At 37.7% G+C, this 24,553-nt stretch overlaps 1 protein-coding gene across 2 annotated transcripts in view; it reads left to right on the top strand.

The window, feature by feature from the left end:
- The window catches only part of CDKE;1 (cyclin-dependent kinase E;1), a 47,652-nt gene extending 24,733 nt beyond the window's left edge, over window positions 1–22,919 (top strand). The window contains exons 6-16 of one of the 2 annotated variants that reach the window (XM_077356581.1): window positions 2,359–2,428; window positions 2,560–2,654; window positions 2,809–2,842; window positions 2,960–3,044; window positions 3,200–3,277; window positions 9,980–10,027; window positions 19,499–19,531; window positions 19,768–19,873; window positions 21,535–21,753; window positions 21,858–21,936; window positions 22,553–22,919. In XM_077356581.1, coding sequence (XP_077212696.1) covers window positions 2,359–2,428; window positions 2,560–2,654; window positions 2,809–2,842; window positions 2,960–3,044; window positions 3,200–3,277; window positions 9,980–10,027; window positions 19,499–19,531; window positions 19,768–19,873; window positions 21,535–21,753; window positions 21,858–21,935 — 846 coding nt within the window. In that variant the 3' untranslated portion in view covers window position 21,936; window positions 22,553–22,919. The remainder of the gene's footprint in view (window positions 1–2,358; window positions 2,429–2,559; window positions 2,655–2,808; window positions 2,843–2,959; window positions 3,045–3,199; window positions 3,278–9,979; window positions 10,028–19,498; window positions 19,532–19,767; window positions 19,874–21,534; window positions 21,754–21,857; window positions 21,937–22,552) is intronic. The other variant, XM_077356582.1, reaches the window with a different exon arrangement.
- Window positions 22,920–24,553: the final 1,634 nt, after the last annotated feature.

Genomic DNA, 24,553 nt, shown 5'->3' with positions numbered 1-24,553 from the left:
GCGTGGGACTAGCACTATTGGCATGCTTTATTTGTCAGAACCATCACTTCACCTTCGAGCCTATGCAGATGCCTAATAGTATGGTTGCCCAGATACTCGACACTCGACTACAGGGTAGTAGTGTGTGTTTACTTTGGTCACTCTCTTAAGAAACAGCCCACTGTTTTAAATCTTCAGCAGAGATTCATATGGCGATGTTGTCAGTATGTAGTCAATTTATTTGGTTACGAGACCTTCTCACCGATCAAACATTAATCTTGATTTCCCGATACCTCGCTGACAACATGAGTGCCATCAAGATTGCTTCTAATCCTGTTTTCCATTAACGGATCAAGCATGTAGAAGTGAATTGCCACCTCATCAATGACAAATACTTAGAAAAAATTATCAATGACAAATACTTAGATAAAATAGATAAAATAATCATGTTTTCCATGAACGGACCAAGCATATATAAGTGGATTTCCACCACATAAATGACAAATACTTAGATAAAATGATCATTCTTTGCTACATTGCTTTCCGACATCATATAGGCAACATTTTTACTAAGGCGATGACCCGTGCTCGTCATGACTATTTAGTGGACAAACTGGTGCTAATATCCCAACATATCCATTTGAGGGTGAGTGTAGAGATGGCAGGTTGTATCATCTTGTTTTTTATATTTATTTTTACCTTTTTACTAGTTCATTCTCTGTAATGCCTGATAAGGTTCAATCTTGTAATTGTACATAACTAAGAGAGTGACATAAGTTAATGCTTTTGGGTTGGGTTTTTCCATTATTGACGCCTCTTCTTTATTTGAGTTTTTTTTTTAATCTAGGGTTAAATTTTCTTGGGCTGAATACTAGTTGGGCATTGCAATGATATGGCCTTCTCTAACCCAGATTTTATAAATAGCCATTTCTTGATTTTTTTTACTGGCCATGCACATTATATTTTATTGTTATTAGAAAAAACTACAAGAGGGCATGCCACCTTTCCTCACACCCAAAGAAAAACAAACGAATAAACTAAACCGAGTACCAGGAGTGCCCAATGAATCGCATCTCATAGCGCCTCTAGTGAATCTGGGGAGGTCCTTTCACGTCCAGAAAGTATTATTTCTTCTCAAAACACAAGCGTTGTTTACAAGAGCATCTGCTACTTGATTTCCTTCTTTGTACTCGTGTGAGAACCAATGGTTAATGTCAAAGGCCCAAAAGATCGTGTCAATAGTAACTAATAGACCAAGGTGGTTCCTTATTGGAGTTAATCATATCTATCAACACCTTTCTATCAGTTTCTGCCATAACCTCAATGAACCCTAAGACCTTACAATATCTAAGACCAGTTAAAATGCCTCTCATTTCAGCCTGCAAGTTAGTATCAACCTCATAAAAATGGGAAAAGGCGGCATGAGCTTACCCTTATGATCTCTAAAGATACAACCACCATCAGAGATACCAGGATTACCTTTAGTAGTGTCATCTATCAGGAATACCTTTAGTAGCGTCATTCACATTCAACTTTTTCATTAAGCTTCTAGGCCTCAAAACTCTCTTAGTAGAAATACCAATGGTACCAAGAGCCATACACTCCTAGGGAGAGCTTTCGCAAATATGAGTGAAAGATCTAGATCGAGTTGCTCCAGGTTGAAACAACCTTAAATATAATATTGGGGGGTTAAAAAACTCCTTCCATGTGGACGCTTACATCTTTCCTTCCAATTCTCCCTTGTGATAAGAGATTGGATGATTTTTAATGAGTAGCTAAAAGCCTAAAACCTGAACCTTTTTTTCGCCTTGATAAACTAAACCATTGGAGAAGCCTAGCGGAGATAGATTTATTATGCTCCAAAGGAATATCTAAAATATTTACATAATGGTTCCACAAACCTCTAGCGAGATCACTCTCGACTACAAGATGATCAAGGTGTTCTTCCTTAGCATCTTCATAATAATTTCATTTTTGAAGGGGTAGGAATGAACGTATCCTCTACTCTTCCACTGAGATCGCCCTTTCAAAGATTCGTCGAACGAAGCAAGTGATTTTCAACAGCAAATCCTTCCAAATAAACTTAAACCAAATTTTTAGCGAAGTCTTGTTACGAACCACATTCCAAGCCGAGCTAGTGGAGAAGAGACCTGAGTTTTTTGGCGTCCAAAGGTATTTCTTGATTTACCAAATGTATTTGAAGCCCATTTGATCTTAATGACATTGCTTTGAACTATCTTGTGTCCAAAAGATATGCACTAATGAACAATGTAATGGTATTTCCATGTATTTCACACTTGCTTGTTATAGGATTATGTATATCATATAAAGATGTACTTCAATTGAGAGCTGATATTTGTGGCCACTGTTTACTCACAGGTTGTGGTCACTATTTGGTATCGTGCACCTGAACTGCTCCTTGGGGCTAAGCATTATACAAGTGCTGTCGGTATCCTTTTAGAACAATATTTATTTGTATTATTATGATCCTTCCAAATCCTTTTCTCTCCTACATTAATTGTCAATACCAATTCATGAATGTTTCTCCGAGTGTAAAATGCCTCCTTAATTTGTTATTAGATATGTGGGCTGTTGGATGCATTTTTGCCGAGTTACTAACTTTAAAGCCACTATTTCAAGGGGTGGAAGTCAAAGCCACACCTAATCCTTTTCAGGTGCTGGAGTAGTTTTTGCTACAATTTTCTGTACAGGAAGACATTTTTGTCATAACGTAGTTCTGTTTTAAGATGTAACTTTACTCAATAGTGCTGATGGAATCGCCGGATTTTTCTCTGGGTTTTCTTTAACTATAGATTATAATTCTTGCAGCTTGACCAGCTTGACAAGATATTTAAAGTCTTAGGTAAGAAGGCACTGCCTTGCCTACTTTCATTTTGTGGGGGTTTCATAATTCATTACAGGAATGTTGCTATATATCCTCACTATAGGATCTTTCAACAAAAATATATCTTCACTATAGGGCATCCCACGCAAGAAAAGTGGCCTACGCTTGTGAATCTTCCGCACTGGCAATCAGATCAACAACATATCCAAGGGCACAAGTAGTGAGTTCTATTCTTTGTTTTCTCATAAGGAGAATTAAATCAGTGGACGCATAAAATCTTGGAATCGCTCATATTGTCTTTTCCTGTTTTCTTTTATAGATCCATTTATGATGTATTAATTTGGGATTTTCTTTTTTGCTTTGCGCTTCGAACAGTGAGAACCCTGGTCTCTATAGTGTTGTTCATCTTTCTCAGAAAAGCCCTGCATACGATCTCCTCTCAAAAATGCTCGAGTACGTAACACTTTCAAACTTAACAATACTCTTTTTTTCCTTGTGTCCAAATATTTGCTAGATCTTGCCATTATGGAACAATGAAATATTGAAATAAATAGGGCAATGATAGATTCACACCCCTGTAGGATAATTCGCACCCCTTTAACGTGAATTGGCGTTAAAAAGCATTAAAGTGTGGCGCATACCTTCCTTTAAAGGGGTGTGAATTATCCGACAGGGAGTGACACCCATTTTGGGTGTACATGCAAGGTTTGCTGAATAATTACAAGTTAAAGTATTCACACTTCTTGGCTTTACACTAGTTTTGGCCTGCATTAATATTAACCATGATTTGTTTGTAGAATTTTGCGGTATATTGAGGATCCAAATTTGTAAGATTTTTAATTAACAAACCGGTTTCAGCTTTTCTGTTTCATCTGGTTTTCATTTCTGTAGATGATAATGGGGTGATGCAATTCTGTTTTGGTTAGGGGTGTTCTTTCCCTTTTCTTCTTTTGCTTTTCTACGGTGTCTCTTGTTTGGTGGTTATTTTATTTCCCTATTGGAGAGCCGCCCCCCACGCAACCCCCCCCCCCCCCCCCCCCACCCCCCCACACACACGCACGCACACACGCCCTCTCTCCCCTCTTCCCTTTTTAATACATTTTGGCTTATCTATCATTAGAAAAAAGTTTCCTGTTTTTATTACCTGCTATCTGCTGAACATGGATGGAAAATTTCAGTAAGGCATCTAGGGATGAAGTTGGAGAATGAATGCTAAAGCGAATATTGCAGTTGCAAAAATGGTGTATTTTAAGACAGTAACTTATACCTGTCTATGGACCTTGTGTCCCTCAAGAAACTATCAAGCCTCTTGTCTCTCATTGAACACGCATCCAGATTCTGACTAAAATAGAAGATAGTTATTTTGGCTTCATTATGGTTTTAAAGAGACGTTAGAAGTATGTTTTTATCAAGTACTCCTCCGTGCCTCTAATTGAGACTTCAATTCTCCTAGTTCTGCTAGGGCCATCCGGTAAGGAGCCTTCGAGATCAGTACTGAACCTGGCACAATCTTGATTAAGATCTCGACTTCTCTCGGCGGAGTAAGTCCTGGTATCTCATCAGAAAAGACACCCGAAAATTCTCGAACTACATGCAAATCTTCCACAGAAACTGCTAATCTACCATCTACAACCTTAACATTGGCGAGGTAGCTCTCGCACCCATGTTCGGATAACTTCACCGCCTTTAATGTGGCAATGAGTTTGATCATCTTCGGTTGCATCATACCTTTAAAACAATACTCTGGCTCTCCAGGAATTGCAAAAGTCACTACCTTACTAAAGCAATCAACACTGGCATGGTACAAAGCCAGCCCGTCCATCCCTGAGATGAAGTCAAAGTGATTCATCTCTAAAAGGACTAGGTTTACAAGTAATTCCCTGTTCCCAATTCTCACCACACAACCCTTACAACTGAAACCAGATTCAACTACATCACTCACTGGGGTCACAATTTTCAGGGGAAAGCTTAGGGGTTCTGGTACTATGTTCCTCTTTTTTACAAATAGAGGAGATAAGACAAAATTCGTGGAACCCGAGTCTCATAATTCTAGCATTTATATCACCGATAATCAAGACACCTTCGATAATCGCATTAGATGCATCCACATCCTGTTGGGTGCGTGCGTAAACTCCGCCCTGCTGAGCTGGAGGTTTCCCTTGACGGAGTCTCTATGCACCTCGTTGCCGACTATCCTGATTTGGCCTATGCTTATTGCCCTGAATGGGCCTCTGTTGATACTGTTGCTGCTGCTGAGTCGGCTTCTTGACCTGCTGCTGGGCCCTTCTTGGACAATCGCTAATCTTATGGCTGGTCCTTCCACACCCATAACATGCTCCAGTTAGTTTCAAACATGTCCCTCAATTTCGTTTCCCACAATAGAGAGATGTTGTTGTCCACTATAAGGTGAAGATGTCCTGTAATTCTTGACGTCTTTGCAATTGGGCATAACTTCTGTTGGCTCTATAAGGCCTATTGGTCTTCTGATTCCTCAAAGATTTCAGGGCCTGTTGATCTTCTTCGGCGATCTCCGCTTTTGAAACGGCTTTGGCGAATGTCTTTGGTTGGAATATGTTAACCTTACCCATCAAATACGAACTGAATCCATGGACAAATTTCTTTGCCTTGGCCTCATCTGTATCTGCCATGTCCGGGGCATACCATTTTTCCTCAGATAGACAAATTGGGCCCAAGACAGTCCCGTACATGGTCTGGAAAGTATTTGACATCGAATGATTGCTTTAATTCAGCCCATGTCTGCTGTTGGATACATCTTCAAGACTGACTCCCACCAGTCTCTGACTCTCCCCTCATCATGAAAGTTGCTAAATGGATTTTCTGTAGATTTTTACAGACCATCATATCGAAAATTCTGTCCAATTGACATAGCCAATCAGCCGCAACTAACGGATTTGTAGTATCTCTGAATTCTAGGGGTTGGAAATGCTTGAATCATTTGTGCAGCCCCATGCAATATTGATCATGTGCGGTACCCCATGGGCCTGCCTGGTTCTAAACCAAGGTGACTAGGGGATGAACAGTCTGATTAATGCTCTCTAGTGTGTTACCACCGCCAATAGGTACCTTATTCATGTCATTGCGTGGGTTCCTCCTACCCGCGATGGATATCTCTTGAGAACACAAACCAACGTAAGTTTAAGAACAAGCACAACTATTAAACACCAAAGGATCTAACGACTAAAATGTTTAATCCTGAAAAAAGACTAAAATACCCTTCAAAATAAAATGATCATAATACCCTTAGTGTGCTAAATGACTAAACTACCATTCCTATAATATTGTACTCATGCTCACTAGTGCACATAAGATAATCCCCAAGACTTACATAACACCGAACTAGAAAACTAAAATAAATGCAGAAAGAAAACTAATCCCAAAATCACTAAGACGTCACTCCTCTAGTTCCCTTCCTTAGCATAGTCCTCTTGAACGCAAGTGGTGTCCACATCTAAAATTATTTAAGGTGTGAGTTTCAACCACATAAACTCAATAAGGGAAAAGAAATTTTAATATATCATTTAGAAGCATAAAAAGATGGCATAAATAGATGATAATATTCCAATTAATCTTCTTAATAAATATCAACATATATCAGTACTTATTAAAATTGAACTACAGACCAACATATTTTTTGAATGGTGAATATCATTAATATAAAGAGGAAGAGACCGAGAAGGTCATAATAATATATACAGAGCAAAAATAATACAAAGTACAGAAGATCTTTCACGGCGGTAAAAAATCAAATTGCTCCATGCTTGCCCGGAGAACCCCATCTCGAGCTAGTTTATCCGCTACGCCATTTGCGGATCTCTTTACTTGATAGGCTATTATAGTAGCTTCTCCAACTCGGTCTTGAATTTCATCAAAAAGCGCCGCAAACCTCCACGGTATTGAGTGATTGTTATTGAGCCATTTTATCACATTCATTGAGTCTCCTTCAATTTCCACCCTTTTCGATGTCTATATTAATAAGAAGCTTGATACCATGGTGAATGGCCCTTACTTCCGCCTCATTGGCATCCACTATCGCAATCGGACCCGAGAAGGTCCATATGAGATTCCCTTGGTCATCTCTTAAAACTCCCGCAATTCCAGATGGGCCCGGATTTCCCGTACTAGAACCATCGAAGTTGAGTTTTAAGAGCCCTTGAGCGGGTGGCTCCCAAGATTGGGTTATTCTAGGTTCATTCCTTACACCCTCGCATATCACTCTCCATCCATGCCACAAATCATAAGCAGGCATAAATGCAAAACTTAGAATGGTTCTAACCCAAGATATTGTGAGTGCTATGATTTTGTTAAATAGGAAGAGAGTTCTTTTTGAGAATCCTTTAAACACCCTAGCATTTCTTTCTTTCCAAAGAATCCATATCATTGCAATGATTCATCCCACAATATTTTCCCTTTTCCCTTCCAAGGAGACATATGCCTATTATCAAACGACTGAGTTAGTTTACCCGGTAGAACCCATGCAACTCTGAACCTCAACAATAGTCTGCACCACAACTCTCTTGCCACCTTGCACTGCACTAGCAAGTGATCCACTGATTCCCCCTCCTCTAAACATAGGGAGCAATGATCTATGATTATCATTTTCCTTTTCCTCAAGAAATCAATTGTTTGTATCCTTTTCAAGATGGCTGCTCACGCAAAGGCACAAACTCTTGGAGGCAGTTGGTTGCTCCATACTTTGGCCACTTTAGAGAACACAGTACATGGCACTAAGTGATGATAGAAGGATTTCACCAAGAATTCTCCCCCCGAGTTCCAGATCCAAATTCTTTGATCCTTCCCTAATGATTTAATGTAGCACTTTTCCAAACTTTCCAACATGTCTATGGACTAAAGCTCTCTTTCAAAAAAAATTCTCCTAAACATAGGAGACCAAATTATTCTGCTGTTACTACGAGTGAAACAATCATTTACGGTGGATTATGATGGATTTTCCTTTATTAGTTTCACATTAAAATGTTATGATTCATGCATTGGATAAAACATTTTTTTTACATTATGATGAAAAACTTGTGCAATATGGCATCATATGGATCTCCCAACCCAATGTAATAATATGCGCATAGACTCGATGAGCTTAGTCGAAAAAAGGATGAATACTAATACCCACCTCTCGTATTACCCACGCCTACAACTCATTATGGCAGTGGTACGGGAAGGTCATAACATATCATCATCATGACATAACCCTGGGCACTACCATTCAAAAAAAAAAAAAAAAACATAACCCTGGGCACCCGATTTACCGGTGTACGAAAGGGGTGACTAGTCCGACAGATTATCCAGAAGTGACATATACAAACTCTGTGCAGGCCCCAATCCTTGGTTTTGGTGTGCCACCATAATGACGCAGAAATGAACCTGCACTTATTATAACTATACGACATTCCTTGGTGCTGTGCAATGCATGGTCCTTAAACTATGTACTTTCTTGGTTTGCGAAAATATGCACATATGTCATACACCTAGGATCTTGACCACCTGATCACGCAAGAACGTTCTTGATGACTTGTGATGCATAAACCCCCATTGCGTACATATCTTATCATTTATTTAATCATAAGTTTTAATGTAGTCAATCAAACCGTCAATGTCTTCAGGGTCAAATCTTGGAGTGATTGTAAATTTCTAAAATACCCCTATTTAGTTTCTAATGTAATTCTAATCAAGGGAACACCTAAGGGTAATCGTCCCAAAAATATCCGATGGTCTGATCAGATCAGAAAAGGGTCATTAAGGTCCGCTATCTGGAGTACGGTATAAAATTTGAACAGATTTACATTTGGATCTTGTGCGGGCCATAACTTCCTTGCTCAGAATTGGAATTTAAGGATTAAAATTATACTATCAATAGAAAGATATTTGAATTATCTACAACTTTTATTTTTATCAGAAAAGTATTTGACGGTCAGATTAAATTTAAAATAAGTCGTTGTGCTCCACTATCCTGAGTATGGTTCATTACCTAGCAGATTTACATCCAGATCTTGGGTGAGCCATGAATTCTTCATTCCGACTCAGAATGAAACAATCAAGTTGTTAATTTTCCAATTCATTAGATACTTTTTATGAACATTGATTTAGGCCAGCTTTACACCTAACTAGATGCCAAATGCTGATTTCTTGTTTGCTATGATGTGGCATGTTATCTTGTATCGGATTCGATGCCACGCCTCTTGTAGTTTAGGCTCGTGCGAGTAGGAGCACGCAATCAATGAGAAGAAATTTTGTGTTATATACGGTGATCCTTCTGGTATCCAAATTTAATCCTTGACTTCCTATTTGTGAAAAGGAGGAGAAACTGTTTCCATTGTGCAAGCAAGATTGGTTGGATTAGCCCACTTTTCTGTAGGTTGGGATATCGACAGGAAAGAAATTGTGTGTGTGGATCAAAGAAGGTAGGGTTCTCGTACAAACCATAACAAATGAAAATCTGTATAAAAGGAAGCCACACAGGAAGCAATAGAAAGGAAATAGAGAAAAGGAAAAGAAAGAAGAACAAAAAGCCTACGAGCTAGGCTTCTCATGCCACACCATCTATCCTGTACAGTATACACCCTAGATGTAGGACACCCATATATGTAACTGTGTCCTTGATTTAGGAAAATTTTGTGTCATGTTGCTGCACCCCATATCTGTATCCGCAACTGTGCATAATTGCTTTTAATGACAACTCTACCCTTTTACAAGATAAAGGACACAGTAAGAAACAAAGCAATGTGTTTTCCACGTTACTGCAGTGAACTTATTTAGCTGCAGGTATATTTTCCAACCTAGTATCAACATATTGGTTTGCATCTCGTAGTAATGATGTGTATAATGGATCTGATAAAGCATTATGCGAAACCTAGGGTACTATAATGCATCATGAAAACAGTACAAATCCAAATGGAATTAACATTATTTTGAGCACTAAAACTTATGAAATGGGGATTGATAAAGAGACTTGTACTGACTTGTACTATATTGCCTCTAATACAGTGCCTTATGTAGCAGTTAGATTTATTTTGCTTATCAGACATGGCGTACTCATATGTTGATGATCACTTCTTTTAATGCTGGATAACTTATTGCTTCCCTAAATCATTTTCTAATTTTAGATACTTATTCCTCATGCAGATATGATCCTCGGAAGCGTTTAACTGCAGCACAAGCACTAGAGCACGAGTAATATTTGAAGTCTCATTCTATCTTTTTTGTTTATTTTTTTGTCCTTATGTTGCTACACAATTGGAATGAAATCTGAGGCATGTTTCTTTCTTGGGTACTCCACTCATGGTTTACAGGCTGTTGTGTTCATTGGTACATGATTGATATAATTAATTGATGATTGTTATTTTTCGAACAGTTAAAATAAACATATAAAAATAGAAAACAAAAACACAAGCCAGCAAGCCGCGTAGGCCACAGGAGGCTACAACGGCCAAAGACTACAAAACTGGCATACCATGCCAATATGCCAGACAACAATATCTATACAATTGACTCCAGAATTTGCTATGCGAATACTTCACAATGTATGTCAAAGTAAGAGCACATATACTGTCTATTGTCGGTCCTAACACTGAATATTATGATATATCTTGGTGCAACAGAAATAGAATAAAAATCATTAGTTTTGAACTCAAATTCAACTCAAAACAAAACAAAGTGTAAAAGGGCGGCCCAGTGCACGAGGCTCCCACCATTGCGGGGTCTAGGGAGGGCTAAATGTACACAGCCTTACCCCTGCTTTGCAGAGAGGCTGTTTTCATGACTCGAACCCATGACCACCAGGTCACAATGGAGCAACCTTACTGTTGTACCAAGGCTCGCCCTCTAAAACAAAACCAAGTGTAAATCTCAAAAAATGACAAAAATGGGAGTAAGATATGGTGTTATCTCAAGGAGAAAATAACATAGAAAAGGAAATACACTAGTATAATGACAAAATGGGATTAAAATATGGTGTTGTCTCAAAGAGAATGCGGCGTACAGAAATCAAAACTACTTGCATATATTTTATTTTTCAGTACTGATTACAAAACCAGTTCAAAGTTTAAGCAGGACGGGACTACTGGTCCCTAATGCTAATTTACCATTAATGGAATTTATTGCTTTTCAAAAAAAAAAAAAAAAACCAGTTCAAAGAGCCCCTATATAGACCATATACTTGCCCTTTATGACTCCAAAACCTTCCCAATGTAAGAATTAGGACAAAATTACTTGCATTTGTTTTATTTTTCTGTAGTGGTTACAAAATCAGTTCAATGACCCCCCATATAGACCATATACTTGCCCTTTATAACTCCAAAGCCTTCCAAGGTTATAATTCCTAATTCTACACACTTTCCAACTTTAAAACAAATTTTTTCTTTTTTTAATAACCCATAATTTATCTAGGAACCCAGGCCGGCTCGTTAAATTTTATTAAAAGTGAACAAAAGATTCAAAAGGAGGATGTGTCGTCCAGCCTCAATACCTAAGTTGTAAAATCCGTTTCGTTCGCCGTTTCGTTTTGGCGACCGGAATGGAACGCTTCGGTGTTTTGGCCATTTCGTTCCGCGTTTCGGTCTAAACTTTTCGTTCTGCTTTCCAGAGGGATTTTTTTTTTAAATAATTAAAAATATGAAAAAATGCAAAATAATCAGAAATTGTTAGAAAATTAGAGAAGCTTGAACAACTTAAAAGAAGATTAGAGTTCAATAGATCTTAGGTTGTGGGAAAGTGTGTAAATGAAGTTTGTAAGAGAAGGGTGAGAGAAGACTGTGGAAAAACAATGGTTAATGAGGTACATATAGTCGTGTGCATGCTTGTGGATGCGAAAAGATGAAAAATACCCTTTCAACGGCTATAAAATGGTCATAAACAGTCATAAAATGAGGGTAGAATGGTCCAAAAACCATCCCAACGGCTATAATGGCATTCCCGTAATTTTTTTAATTTTTCCGCCTTTTCAGACAATTTTGGCCGAAACGGAACGAAACGAATTCCGACTGGATTTCGCTCTGGTTTTCGGACCGAAACCGAAATTTCGGCCCGTTTCGGCCGAAACGAAATATACAACTTAGCTCAATACCCCAAAAAAAAAAAAAAAAACAAAAACAAATCAATTGGACTAAAATTTTGAAATACCCAAAACATCACTTCTTAAAGCCCCCCTTGCACGACTAGGAAGTTCTTTACTCCCAAATGACTTGATCACATTTCTTGTCACAAGCAAAATTGGCTAGAGAATCTGTTACTAGATCTCAGCAATGAGATCCTTTAAATCCTGCCGGGAATAACTTATAGAGTTTGAAGGATCCTTATTTGCATTTAATCATTTCAATCAAAACCTTGCCAAAAGCTTCAATCCAAACCTCAACGAAGCCAAAGATCTTACAATAACGAGGGCCATCTAATATGCCTCTTTGCTCAGCCTGCAAGTTAGTACTAACACCATAAAAATGAGAAAAGTCAAAGCTTAGCTTACAATCTCTGAATATACCTACACCACCAGAAACGTCTGGATTGCCTTTTGAAATCCAAATGCTTCTAAAATAGTATTTAACAAGCTAGAATTCTTTCTGAAAAATTAGGAAGGCTTATTGCTTGAATTCTCCAAAGGATTTGCAACCTCTGTGGTGTGGCTTCGGCTAATCCTCATCGCATGAATTGAATCTCATGCATTACTCGATCCATCTTTCTGGTCAAAACATCTACTTGTCTTGTCAGGACATTAAATGAAATAGAATTACAATCATGAGGTTCAAACATAAATTCAACCTAAGAAAAAAAAAACAAGCTCATAGCGTAACAACCGACAATAAGGAGAATAGGATATGGTTTTGTCTTAACAAGAAAATAGCTGAGGAAAGACAAATAATTGCCTAAATTTCAGTTGTAATGCTAGTCAAAAGACACTTTATGTAGTTGTAGACCATTTACTTGTCCATTTATCACTCTAAAAACTTCCCGAAGTAAGTACTTCTTAAACGCATGTTGGGTGCATATGTAGCTGTTGATGCTGGGTGCATATGTAGCTGCATAAGGCAGAAGCCTTCTACTAATAGAAATAGAAACTAGGGTTTGTATTTTTATGGAAGAGTGAAAGGAGGAGAGAAGACAAGACAGGGACAATGAAATCATATGGGTTAGTGCAACCCCACGAAAACCCAAAAGTGTTTATTCATAATGCCCTCACATCTATTACAAGATTGACCCTAATAAATGACTTAAGCCAATAGACCTCATCTACATAATAAAAAATAACCAAAGAAGAATAAATAAAGACAATTAATAAAACCTACAATAGGGCCCAAGACAACACTCCCCCTCAAGCTGGTTTGAAGATATATATCATGCCCAAGTAGGATAAAATCTCATGTATATGAACTTTGTAAACACTCTTAGTTAATGTATCATCAATTTGCTTATTTGTCTTAACTATATTTATTAGGTTGGAAAACGTATTTGGAAAGCAAAATGTGAAACAGAAGCGGGAGGAAAATAGTGGGGAGACGAGAAACTGGAAAGCGATAGAAAATTATATGAGAAACGTCTTAGGAAACACGTTAGAAACTTCAAGGGAAGCACATATGAAACACAAGGGAAACATGAAATATGTGTTTGTAAATTTGGAATTTTTTAGTTTCAAATTTTTACAGTCTTTACACATAAATGCATGTCGTTATAATATTTTTTGATAATTTTTATTTAAATTAGAGGTATACATGTATAATTTATATATGCTTTTCACATATTTTTATTTTTTAGCATAATTTTTTACTTATTTCTATTTTATTTTATTATATATTTCTTATTTAAGACATATTCCATAATTCTTTTATATGATTTCTACACATGTTTCACATACGTTTTCCGCACGTTTCTCATGTGTTTTACACATGTTTCACATAAGTTTCCAACTCATTCCTCATGCGTTTCAGACATGTTTCCCTAATTTTTCACTCTTCGGAAACGTTCCGGAAACGTGTTTTTGGAGGGATGCATTTCTTGACCACCCAATGCATTTTCGAAAATTATGGTCTTTAACATAAGATGTGCATTTGTGTCTAGTTTCCAACTTCTTTGATGCAATGCATGTCCACTCCAATTTGTTTTGTCTTATTATGCTGGATTGGATTATGTGCTGTTGAATAACATGTAAGGGTAGTTTAGGCATTACATATAGTGTAGGTGATATTGTAGTCTCTGTACATTGTTGCCCTATTGTATATACATCATTTACATGAGGAGCTCTCTAGTGGACACTACATACTGTTCATTCTTCTTCTTCCTCTTTACCTTATCTCCATGGTATCAGAGCAAAGATCGTAGTAAAAGAAGAAAAGAAGAGTTTCATCCCTCCATCCCATCTCTCCCCCCCCCCCCCCCCCTTTTCTCTCTGTCACTCATATCTCTCTCATGACCTTTTTTTTTGGTAATCCTCTCTGGTTTTGCGCTGATTTGTTTCTCCCTAAAATCTCTTTCCTTTTCAAAAATATCTTGACAAAATCCCTAAAAATTCTTTCCCCTATATTCTCTCTCAAATCTCTCTTTTTGCGCACAAACCCTCTTTTCTCTCACTAAACCCCTCTTGTTTTTCTTTTTTTTTTTGGATTTGTCGTAACTCATTGTGAATATGCATTGCGCAAACCCATTTTGTGCAAATCCATTCTCGCATTCTCTCTCTCTCTCTCTCTCTCTCTCTCTCTCTCTCTAAACAAAAAAAAAAGCATCACGTCTGTCTCTTAGATCCTTCTTCCATCTCTCATCTCTCTACCTTATCATCCATCATTCGTTCCCCATTTTCAGATATTTTCAAGTTTGGGCATTTGTCCATTTTACCGTTGAAAGCTCCATTTAAGCCACTCGTACCCCATTTACAGAGACTTCTGTTCTTGCTTTAGCATTGATATTTCTTTGTGGAATCAATCTATCACTTGCATGTTGGAGTTTAGTATTCTCAGATGGGTTTCTATGCCATTCTCTTTTTCACGCCTTTTTTTGGCTGCCGTATGGAGTGTTGTCTTGTTGTGCAAGTGTGGCATAGTGTTGTCTTGTTGTCCTCCATCCTCATCTTTGTTTTTCTCCCTCTATATCCGTTGTGTTTCATGTCTTTTGTCTTCTTCTCCAAGGTGCCCACCAAGTGTTTGATGAAAGTTCCGAAAGAGGTGTGGTGCTTTGATTGTCTTCGTTTTGTTACAAGTTAAAGGTATCTGGCCTTCAACTTGAGGGGGAATGTTATCATGTAGTTCTTCTTTTGTTGTCTTTTCTTTAGGGAGAGTTTTAGTGTTGTCTTCTTATCAACTTATCTTGTTGTCTTCTTGTCGACTTTTCTTGTGTTGCCATCTTCAGGCTTCTTCACATTGTTCGTCCTTCGTATTGTTACTTGCTTTGTCATGGCTATATGCCTTATCTGCCTCGGACGATGTGCTTTCCGCCTTTGTTGGTTGGTATTCTCTTCAGTCGATGGTTTCCTCGTCGACCATGTCACCAGATGATGGTTTCCTCGTCGACCACGTTGGTTGGTTCTCTTTAGGCGACGGTGTTCATGCCATCGACCTTGTCTACAGACGATGGTTTTCCCATCGTTTGTTGGTTTCCTCTTCCTTTTCTTCTTCTCTTCAAGCGGCGATGTTCATATCGTCGACCTTGTCACCGGACGAAGGTTTCCTCATCGTTGGTTGGTTATCTTCATCTCCTCTTCTTCTTATCTTCAGGCGACGATATCTTGCCGTTGCCTTATCTCTCAAGACGACGGTGTCCCCCTTTGTTGGTTGGTTCCGATCACCTTTTCGATTCTTGTTCTTATCCTCTTAGCGCTGTGCTACTCAGCTGATGTCTCTTTCAGCCAGTACTACTTTGCCGGTGTTAGTAGTGCGCGTCTTTGGTGTGCCCTTTTTTGCTCGATGGATCATTGATATTTTCCTGCCGAGGTGTTTTTGTTCGATCTTTCGTTGTTGCAGATTTATTTGCCGGGCTCTCATTCAGGGGGAGGCCCTGTTTTGATCGCTCTCGCCATAGTGTTGTTTTAGGGGGAGTTGTTCTTTTTTGGTGGCCGTTGATCTCGACGATTCTGTTCTCATGGTATCTGGCGTCTTTTATTATTACACTTTTCTTTATGTATTCATCTCACCAGCTTGAGGAGGAGTGTTATACCAAGTTGGATGTATGTATGAGATTATTGTACTTGTACTTTTTTGTTATTTTTAGTTGTTTGTTTGTAGCAAGCTAGAGTTCCATAGTATATACACTCCAGCTTGAGGGGGAATGTTGAATAACATCTAAGGGTAGTTTAGGCATTACATGTAGTGTAGGGGATATTGTAGTCTTTGTACATTGTTGCCCTAATTAGGGCCTATATATACATCATTTACATGAAGAGCTCCCGAGTAGAGACTTCCCATCTTCTTCACCCTTCTTCTTCCTCCCTCTAACCCTAATCTCCATTGGCAACATTTGCAACACCGATTGCAGTCCTAGTAACACAATGTAGGCTCATCGGTTCTGGAAATCAAATGCTCAACTTGCATCAACAAAATTCTTATCCACAAAATCTCTCACACCCCATGTGCCATATATCTATATTTTTCTTTGCACTCAGCCCGGAAAGTATAGGTTGCTTCTTACTCTAATTAAGCAAGTTACCTCCAACAAATGAGTAGTTGTTGGATGTAGATCTGCACTCTAACTGATACTGCCCAATCCGCATCAATGTAGGCCTCGACCAGTGTGTAACCATGTTTGCCAAACGATACCCTTTACCCGGAGAGGCTTCTAAATGTGTAGACAATGTCTAGTCTAATGAGGGATAGGTAGTTATCTTACCAAAAAGTCATTGAATTTTCTCTTTGCATCAATAAGTGGGTTTCCATCGACTTTATTTAACATGCCATTTGATTCTATGGCAGTGTCAACTCACTTAGTCACTTGTACCCAAGCATGTGTGTCTCCCCAAATAGATCAAGATCGTACTTCCTCTAAGAGATTAAGATTTTTTTTTCAGACAAGGTACTATATTATCTGCTTCATAATGGAGCAAAAGTATACTGTAGTGATTTAATTTTTTTTGTAATGAACGATAAAAATGAACTAAGTTAAGTTTGATTTCATTTTCTTTAGTTTTTTTGTAAAAATCTTAATTGGGTCTAAATAAGTTTGCTTTCGTCCTTTTAATTCTGTTACCAAAAGTTTTAATAGATTCACTACATGGAGACAGAGCATCTAAATGATCTTTAAGATTCATAGCACAGTTATAAATTCCATTTAGTTTTGGAGTGGAATGTTTTGATGTTTTGTTTCGGAAAATATGAGGAAAGCTGAAAATTTTAAAATTAGAACAATAAAAATAAAAGAGAGCAACTAAGCAGACAATACCATCAAGATCAATGTTGACAATCAATTCTAGGGTCCCACATAGGGCCATGTGTTTGCAATCAAGACCGTTGATCTTGTAGAACATCATGAGATGACCCGTGTGATATTGGTCCCATGCCAAATTGACATCCCATGCATAAGGTTAAAAAAAAACTACAAAAACCAACCATATAGCTTTTCTTGGCAAAACCTTGAAAGAGGCTTGATGGATCAAGGACCTAGGATAATTCGATCATGGTGTTGTCAACGGCATTTGGCTGGACCTCTTGTCACTGGTCGGACCAGCGGACCCAATCTCAGAGGTAGCACAAGCAGGCCCTGGTGAGTGTGTTTGGAACAAGCCTAACACACACCATCTTTTTAGCATTTTTCAATATTAAAAGTGAAAAGAACAATAGGAAAAACTAAAGCAAAATATATCTACACAGTTTATCAGACCTACCATTTTTAGTATCATGGTAATATCTATCAAAAATCAACATAATGTCTATTAAAAACATCAACAGAATGTAAGTACCATCCTATATAATCCATGTAAAGAAAGGCTTTTGTTATAGTCAAACCCCTATGATTTGATTGGGGATGGTTTTCTCCTACCATCAATTTATGCATTTAAAAAAAAAAGATTGGGGATGGTTTTTCAACATAGGAGGCCCTTAAAGGCATCTAACTTTTCTAGGAAAATGATAACAAATAGAAAAAATATCTGGAATAAACTAGAACACAGGTTGGTATGTTCCATTACAGTTTCCATTACAAAAAAGCTATGGAAATTCCATTTGGAACGGAAACGGATCGGAATTGAAACCTACTGTCCACAGAATTAAGGGAGCTAGTATGATCTGGCTGAAAGAATTAGTGCTACTTATCCTTATCATAATGTAATTAAGAATAGTTCTATTTTGTTTCATCTTTAGGTCAGGAGTATACTCTTGACCAATTATACTATGTAAATGCAAGTTGGGACCTCTGGTCCCTAATGTAATTCTCATAGTATAAATATATTTTGTCAAACTTCAAAAAAAAGTATGCCTGGATTAACAAAATGTTTTTTCATGTTTGAGTGGACACATGCCATATATGAAAGTGCTCTCAGGAACATTTTCCTTACATGGAAGCCTAGTATGAAATTATCATAGTAGTTCTTTCCAAACTTAAACTAGTGCACCGATGAACACCCTTATAGAAGATGTGTTATGTAAACTGTTAAAGTATAAAAGATAAATAACGCCTTTCTTCAAAAGCTTAAGCTTTTGGAGAAGTTGGTTAGTTAACATGGTATCAGAGCCAAAGGTCTCGAGTTCAAACCTCCGGGATAGCAAAAATCCACATGAGATGGTCAGCCCAAAGTGGGACCACATGTGCCACGTGTTTGCCAATTAGGCCACACGTGCGGGGGAGTGTTAAAGTATAAAAGATAAATAACGCCTTTCTTCGTGTTTGCCAATTAGGCCACACGTGCGGGGGAGTGTTAAAGTATAAAAGATAAATAACGCCTTTCTTCAATAGCTTAAGCTTTTGGAGAAGTTGGTAAGTTAACATAAACGATGAACACCCTTATAAAAAATGTGTTACGTAACCTATCTTCTCAGGCTGAAAGAAATTAACCTCCCCTTCATGGGCTTTTTAGTGAAAGGGCACTTTATTATAAAAGAAAGAAATTCAAGGAGGACAGTTTTGTCTGAGATGGCCTTCTGCCATAAGTAAAATTCAAGGAAGCAACAAAGATGAAGAAAAGAGTACCTTTTTTTTTTGAAATGGCAAAGAAAGAGTACTTATTCTTCAAGTTTTTCTCCAAAAAAATTCATAGCACCTAAATAATCTTCAGCAAATCTCAATCCAGAAATAGGTGGTTGCACCTTTTATGTGGGCCTTTTTGTTTGAGATATAAAATGGTGATCTGATGGGAAAGATTCTTTTATGTGTACCATGTTATTGCCCCTATGTTGAATGACTGTTGAAAGTGAAGTTGGCATTTGGCCTGTGTCACCAGAAAAAAAAGAAAAGAAAAACACCACTTATCATTTGTCTGCTTAACTTTAACTTATTTAGAGTCTAAATCAACATCTATATATTCTGCTCGCTCCAACCTTATTGAGTCACTAATTGGAATGTTTGATATTTATTAGATAATCTTGGCATCAACGATGACCCCTTTTTCTGCTTGTGACATAATATTGAACTTCTTACTTGATTATTGGAACCGTTTTTGGTAATAAATGTTTCCAAGTACAGTTTGATTCTTCTACTGTGTCTCCCACTAACCATTGTTGCCAATCTTGGTTCACTTTACAGGTATTTCCGGATTGATCCACTACCTGGGCGGAAGTAAGTCTGTATTTGGGATTGGGATGTCCTTTCCTCAAAAAAATTTTCTAGACTGTTGTAATCATTTTTTTTAGTATAGACAGTAATGCATGAATCTTTTCATACAAAAAAAAAAAATCATTACACTTTGCTTGCATGCCATTAAAATGTTCGCCAGTAGGATATCATGGTGAATGAGGCATACATTCCGCCATATTTTCATTATTTGACCAGGTAAATGTGGCATCAATGCTCAGTGCACTGGTACCTTGCCAACCGGGAGAGAAAGCTGTTAATTATCCTGCCCGTCCTGTGGACACAGCTACGGACTTCGAAGGAACCAGTGTCCAATCTTCTCAACCGGTATTGCATGGGAATTCTCTTGCATCTTCTAAAGATTTAAACATTTCAGTTTTAGTTATTTTTCATTAACTATGAAATCACCTTTTTTAACTTCTGATATGGGCAGTCGCCTTATTCTTGTTGAATTCGCAATAGATTGTTAGTATTTTTTTGTTTGATGAATTTTTTGAAAGTTGATATGCTGGTTCTCATATTTTCCAAATCGCTTTCTTTATTAGTATGTAGTTAAATTAAAAATGTGATGGATTATTGAGGGTTAAAAGTAAGGCAAAATCGATCTCCTCTTGTATACTTTTGCTGTTTTGCGGCATGTGGACACATATTAGCTTGTATGCAAGGTTTTAAATTTCGATTTCGGTTTCGGACCGAAACTGAAATTTCGGGCGAAATTTGGAACAAAAAAATGAATTAAATATTTATTTTGAAATTTTGCCTGAAATTTCAGAAAATTTTTAAAATTTTGAATAAAAATTCATTTTTCCAAAACTTTGACCGAAATTTTGGTTTCAGGGAATTTTGGTTTCGGTCCCAACCGAAATCCAAAATTTCAGTATTTCGGCCGAAATTTCAAACCATGGTTGTATGTTTCTTTGCATGTTTGTGCATGCTGTTTGGATCTGCGATGTGCACTTACAAATGTCTGTAGATACTTGTGCTTATTACTTATTTCGGGAACAGTTTTTTTTTTTTTTTTTTTTTCTGTATTTAAATTTGATCCGCAAGTGGTTCCCTCCAGTGAGTCACTGGTTTTGAGGATAAAACACAGAAGATACAACACCATAAAAATCAGTAGTTGTAACTGGTTCTAAAGAGCACTTGATATGTTGTAGGTGTATTTTGCATTCTTGGAAGTCATTGTTTATTTGACTACAGGCATTGCAGGCGTGCACACTAATGTTGTGCATATCTACAATAGTTTATGATTTAAAAGATGAATAAATAAATATTAGCACATGTGCACCATATAGCCCCTTGCTGCTTCAAGTTTAGTTGCAAGGAAATATCGAGAAATTGGGTATTAAGGTGCTAAATTAATGTCTTGACAAAAGTATATTTATCTATGAGCTGGATGAGAGTGTTTCATTCATTATATCTTTTGTCAAAAATACTCTTATTTAATTTTTTTATAAGCCATTCAAAAAATAAAAAATATTAGCACATTGCTTATGTTCAAACGCCGAACTGACATCTTTCTCGATGATTCATTGTATTTTCCTTAACATGCCCTTGTGCGTTGGGAACCTTCATGCAGTTCTTGATTAAATGTAGCATACCATGTGTTAGGGGCCGTTTGGATAACCGGATTTTACAATCCTGGGATTTAGCTTGCAAGTTGTGTCTGGGTGGCTAAAATCCTGGATTTTACAGTCTAATAACATGGATTTTAAGTAAAGAATCCAGGTTTTAGAAATCTCTATTCCATCCTAAGATTTCTAAAACCTGGGTTGAAGAAACTTGTCAGGCTACTTGTTGAGGGAGGAGGCATGGCTTCGTCACTTCCATGTCCACCCCATTGTCTCTTTCTCTAGGGTTTTATCCATCAAAACCTTAGATTTAAAAAAAAAAATCCTGGATTTTAAAATGATGGTATCCGAATGCACCCCCCTAGAGTTTCTTTGGGTCCATGGATTTTGTGCTTATCTTCGAACTTTTGCTGTCAGGTATCATCTGGAAATGTGGTTTCTGGGAGTATGGCTGCAGCCTCTGTTGTGACTGCTAGACCGGCCCCACGTCAAATGCCGGCCTTAGTTGGCATGCAAAGGATGCCTGGTGGAGGCATGGCAGCTTTTAACCTTGCTTCTCAGGCAGGAATGGGTGGCCTCAATCCCGGTGCCATGCCTATGCAACGTGGTCCTCCCGCTCAGGCTCATCCGCAGCAGGTCTAATCCTTGATCCTTGGAAATTTTAGTGACAAAATGTAGTTAAAAGTTTCTGATTCATTATCAAAACTTTAAACAAACAAATTCTTTGTTACTTTTTGAAGCAGTTGAGAAGGAAAGATCCCGGGACTGGAATGCAAAATACTGGGTACCCACCTCAGCAGAAATCAAGGCGCTTTTGAGGTTATTCCACTCCCAATGTCTTAAGTTGAACACATGCATAGAAATCAGTGGCACTTTATATATATATATATATATATATATATACACACACACATTCTCACTGGAACCATTGTGGCTGTCCTGGCGAAACAGTATACTGATATTTTAGTAGTAATGACTAGTGTTTCCCATTAATACTTGAGATTTTACTTTTGAATGGTACATGAGATTTTAAATATAAAAAAAAATGGTAAATGAGATTTTACTTATCAATTGTAAACAATATTTTTCTGCTTACAATGAACACCGGATTTACCTAAGTCGTTCAGGTTTTGATTTTCCGGCAATGCACAATGTGTATTCTTATTTTCCTGGAAAATAAACAGAACGAACCAAGGTTCTGAAGGGTTAGTTTCATTGTATCATTCTATAGCTTCCCACAATATCCTGATTTTCCATTCGAACTTGTCTCAAATCACCAAATTCCTATTTGAATTTCCAGCTAATGAAAGTTTTATCAATGTGAAGTGACCATAAAATAAAACCCTCGGCATTCTTCTAAAACCACCATTTATAGCTTTCTTTGACACAGAGATGATCCCTTGCATGTTATACCGCATGTTTCTTGTATTTGCAGGCAACAGTTATCAAAGTGGGGCTTTCCTTTGCCATCCACAGCTAGCTAACTCATTAATATCTGCTAACGACCGATCGAATTGGCCTGCCTGGTCCCTCGAGCTCGGCTTGGCGATGATGAGAAACCAACGGTGTGGATGGAAGCTACTATGTCTTCTGCCCCATGCAGTTTGGATTTGAGCTTCTCACCGACCATTAAATTTGACTCTCTGTTCCAGTCATTCATTTTGCATTGCTGTTGTTCCAATCTCAGACCCATGTTGACATTTTATCCAATTCTCTCTGAACGTCATCGGTTTGAGAACTGTGTTTTGTGGGTTCTAATATCTCGCTAAACATCATTTTAATAATATTTTCATTGGAGCTCAGACCTTACTTTGCGGTTTGGTTTGCTTTTAATGTCTAAATTAGCTTTTCTTAAACAGGGTACACCTTTTGTTTGTAGTACAAGGGAAATTTTGTCTCCGTTACACCCAATGGTGGAAATGGTCTGACCAAACTTTCTTATGTTAGTTGGGAACCACATCAGACTCGGGCCCTGTTTGTTTTGGATTTTGAGAATGGATTGTGAGTCCAAAACTGATTATTGGACTCAAAACTAAACATACTTTTTAGTCCAATAATCAGTTTTGGACTCACAATCAGTTGCCAAAATCCAAAAGGGCCTCAGTTAGGATGATGAATGGGATTGGCATTGACAGTTTATCCCCAGATCAAACCTCTAAACATTATTCGTGTTTAGCAAATCGCTGGTTTCATACATTACTGATGTTTGGGTGTCCTTAATGGCAAGGTTTGTGAGATAAAAATCTAAGTAGTCACTTGAAAGAGTGATGGTTACAGAAAATGAAATCCAATTGACAATTTATAGCATGTATATTGATATTTCCATCCTTCTATATACCATTTGATTTTCATCTCTTCTGGAATCTCTGTAGTTGAAGAATTGATCTACCACCAAAAGGCAATCAAGGAATTCTTTAATATGAAGCCCATTGTTGAAAGAAGAGAGATCCACTTTAAAGACTTAGTCAGCTAAGCAATTTAGCATGTATTTCTTGCATAGTGCTGTTCTTCACAATTATAACTTGGCAGACCATCTGTGGGATTGGTGCAACCCGATCCTTTGTTAGAGGCCAAGGACTCACTCTAATACCAATTGGCGTAGCGGGTGCATAAATACAAAAAACGAAGAGCACAGTCTAGCCACATGTTCGTCCAATCCACGAGGAGGAGAGAAAAAAAATATGATAGAGAAAATATGAGTTCACTAGTATCAAATGAAGAAGAACAAAACATAAATATGAAATGAAAAAAGTGAGTTTACATGAGCTTTTATGAAAAGTGAAAAAATAAATTACCTAGTTCTTAACAAGTTTTCTAGAACCAAAACCACAATTTCTAAGACCAACCCAACTTAACAGGAAAAATATGACTCTAATGTAACTATCAGGCCATGTTTGGAGACCATAAAACATTATTACCATGGAACTCATGGGCTCAATTGTGTGAAGGGGGAAGGGAAAGTGTGTTTACATGAGCTCATATGAAAAAATAAAAAATAAATTACCTAGTTTTCTTAACCAGTTCTCTTGAACCAAAACCAACCCAACTTCCAAAACAACAAAAAATAAGACTCCTAATGAAACTATCAGGCCATGTCTGGCGACCATGAAAAAATTACTCATGGGCCAATTGTGCAGGGAAGGAGGGTGAAGGGGAGAATTGAGTGGACAGGTAAAAAAATAATAACCTTATTTGAGGACTGCTAGAGAGCCCTTGCAAAAATGAGATGAAAGGGCTCACCCATTGGCTGCATGTCACTCTAAAATGTAAAAGACGGTTAAAAGGTTTTCTTACCTGGGACAACCCTCTCTATTTTACAGTGGCGGAGGGGTGTCCCAAGTTAAGAAGGGGGGCGAATATATCACTTTCCTTTTTGGAATGATAATTTTTGGGCTACATATTCCCCTCATTGTTGTGATTGGGTCCGTTGATCCGA

Source organism: Tasmannia lanceolata, unplaced genomic scaffold (genome assembly GCF_043159265.1).
Source record: "Tasmannia lanceolata isolate RefF3 unplaced genomic scaffold, GAP_Taslan_0.1 ptg000016l, whole genome shotgun sequence".
NCBI classification, from domain to species: domain Eukaryota; kingdom Viridiplantae; phylum Streptophyta; class Magnoliopsida; order Canellales; family Winteraceae; genus Tasmannia; species Tasmannia lanceolata.
This window is presented reverse-complemented; position numbering and strand designations above follow the sequence as displayed.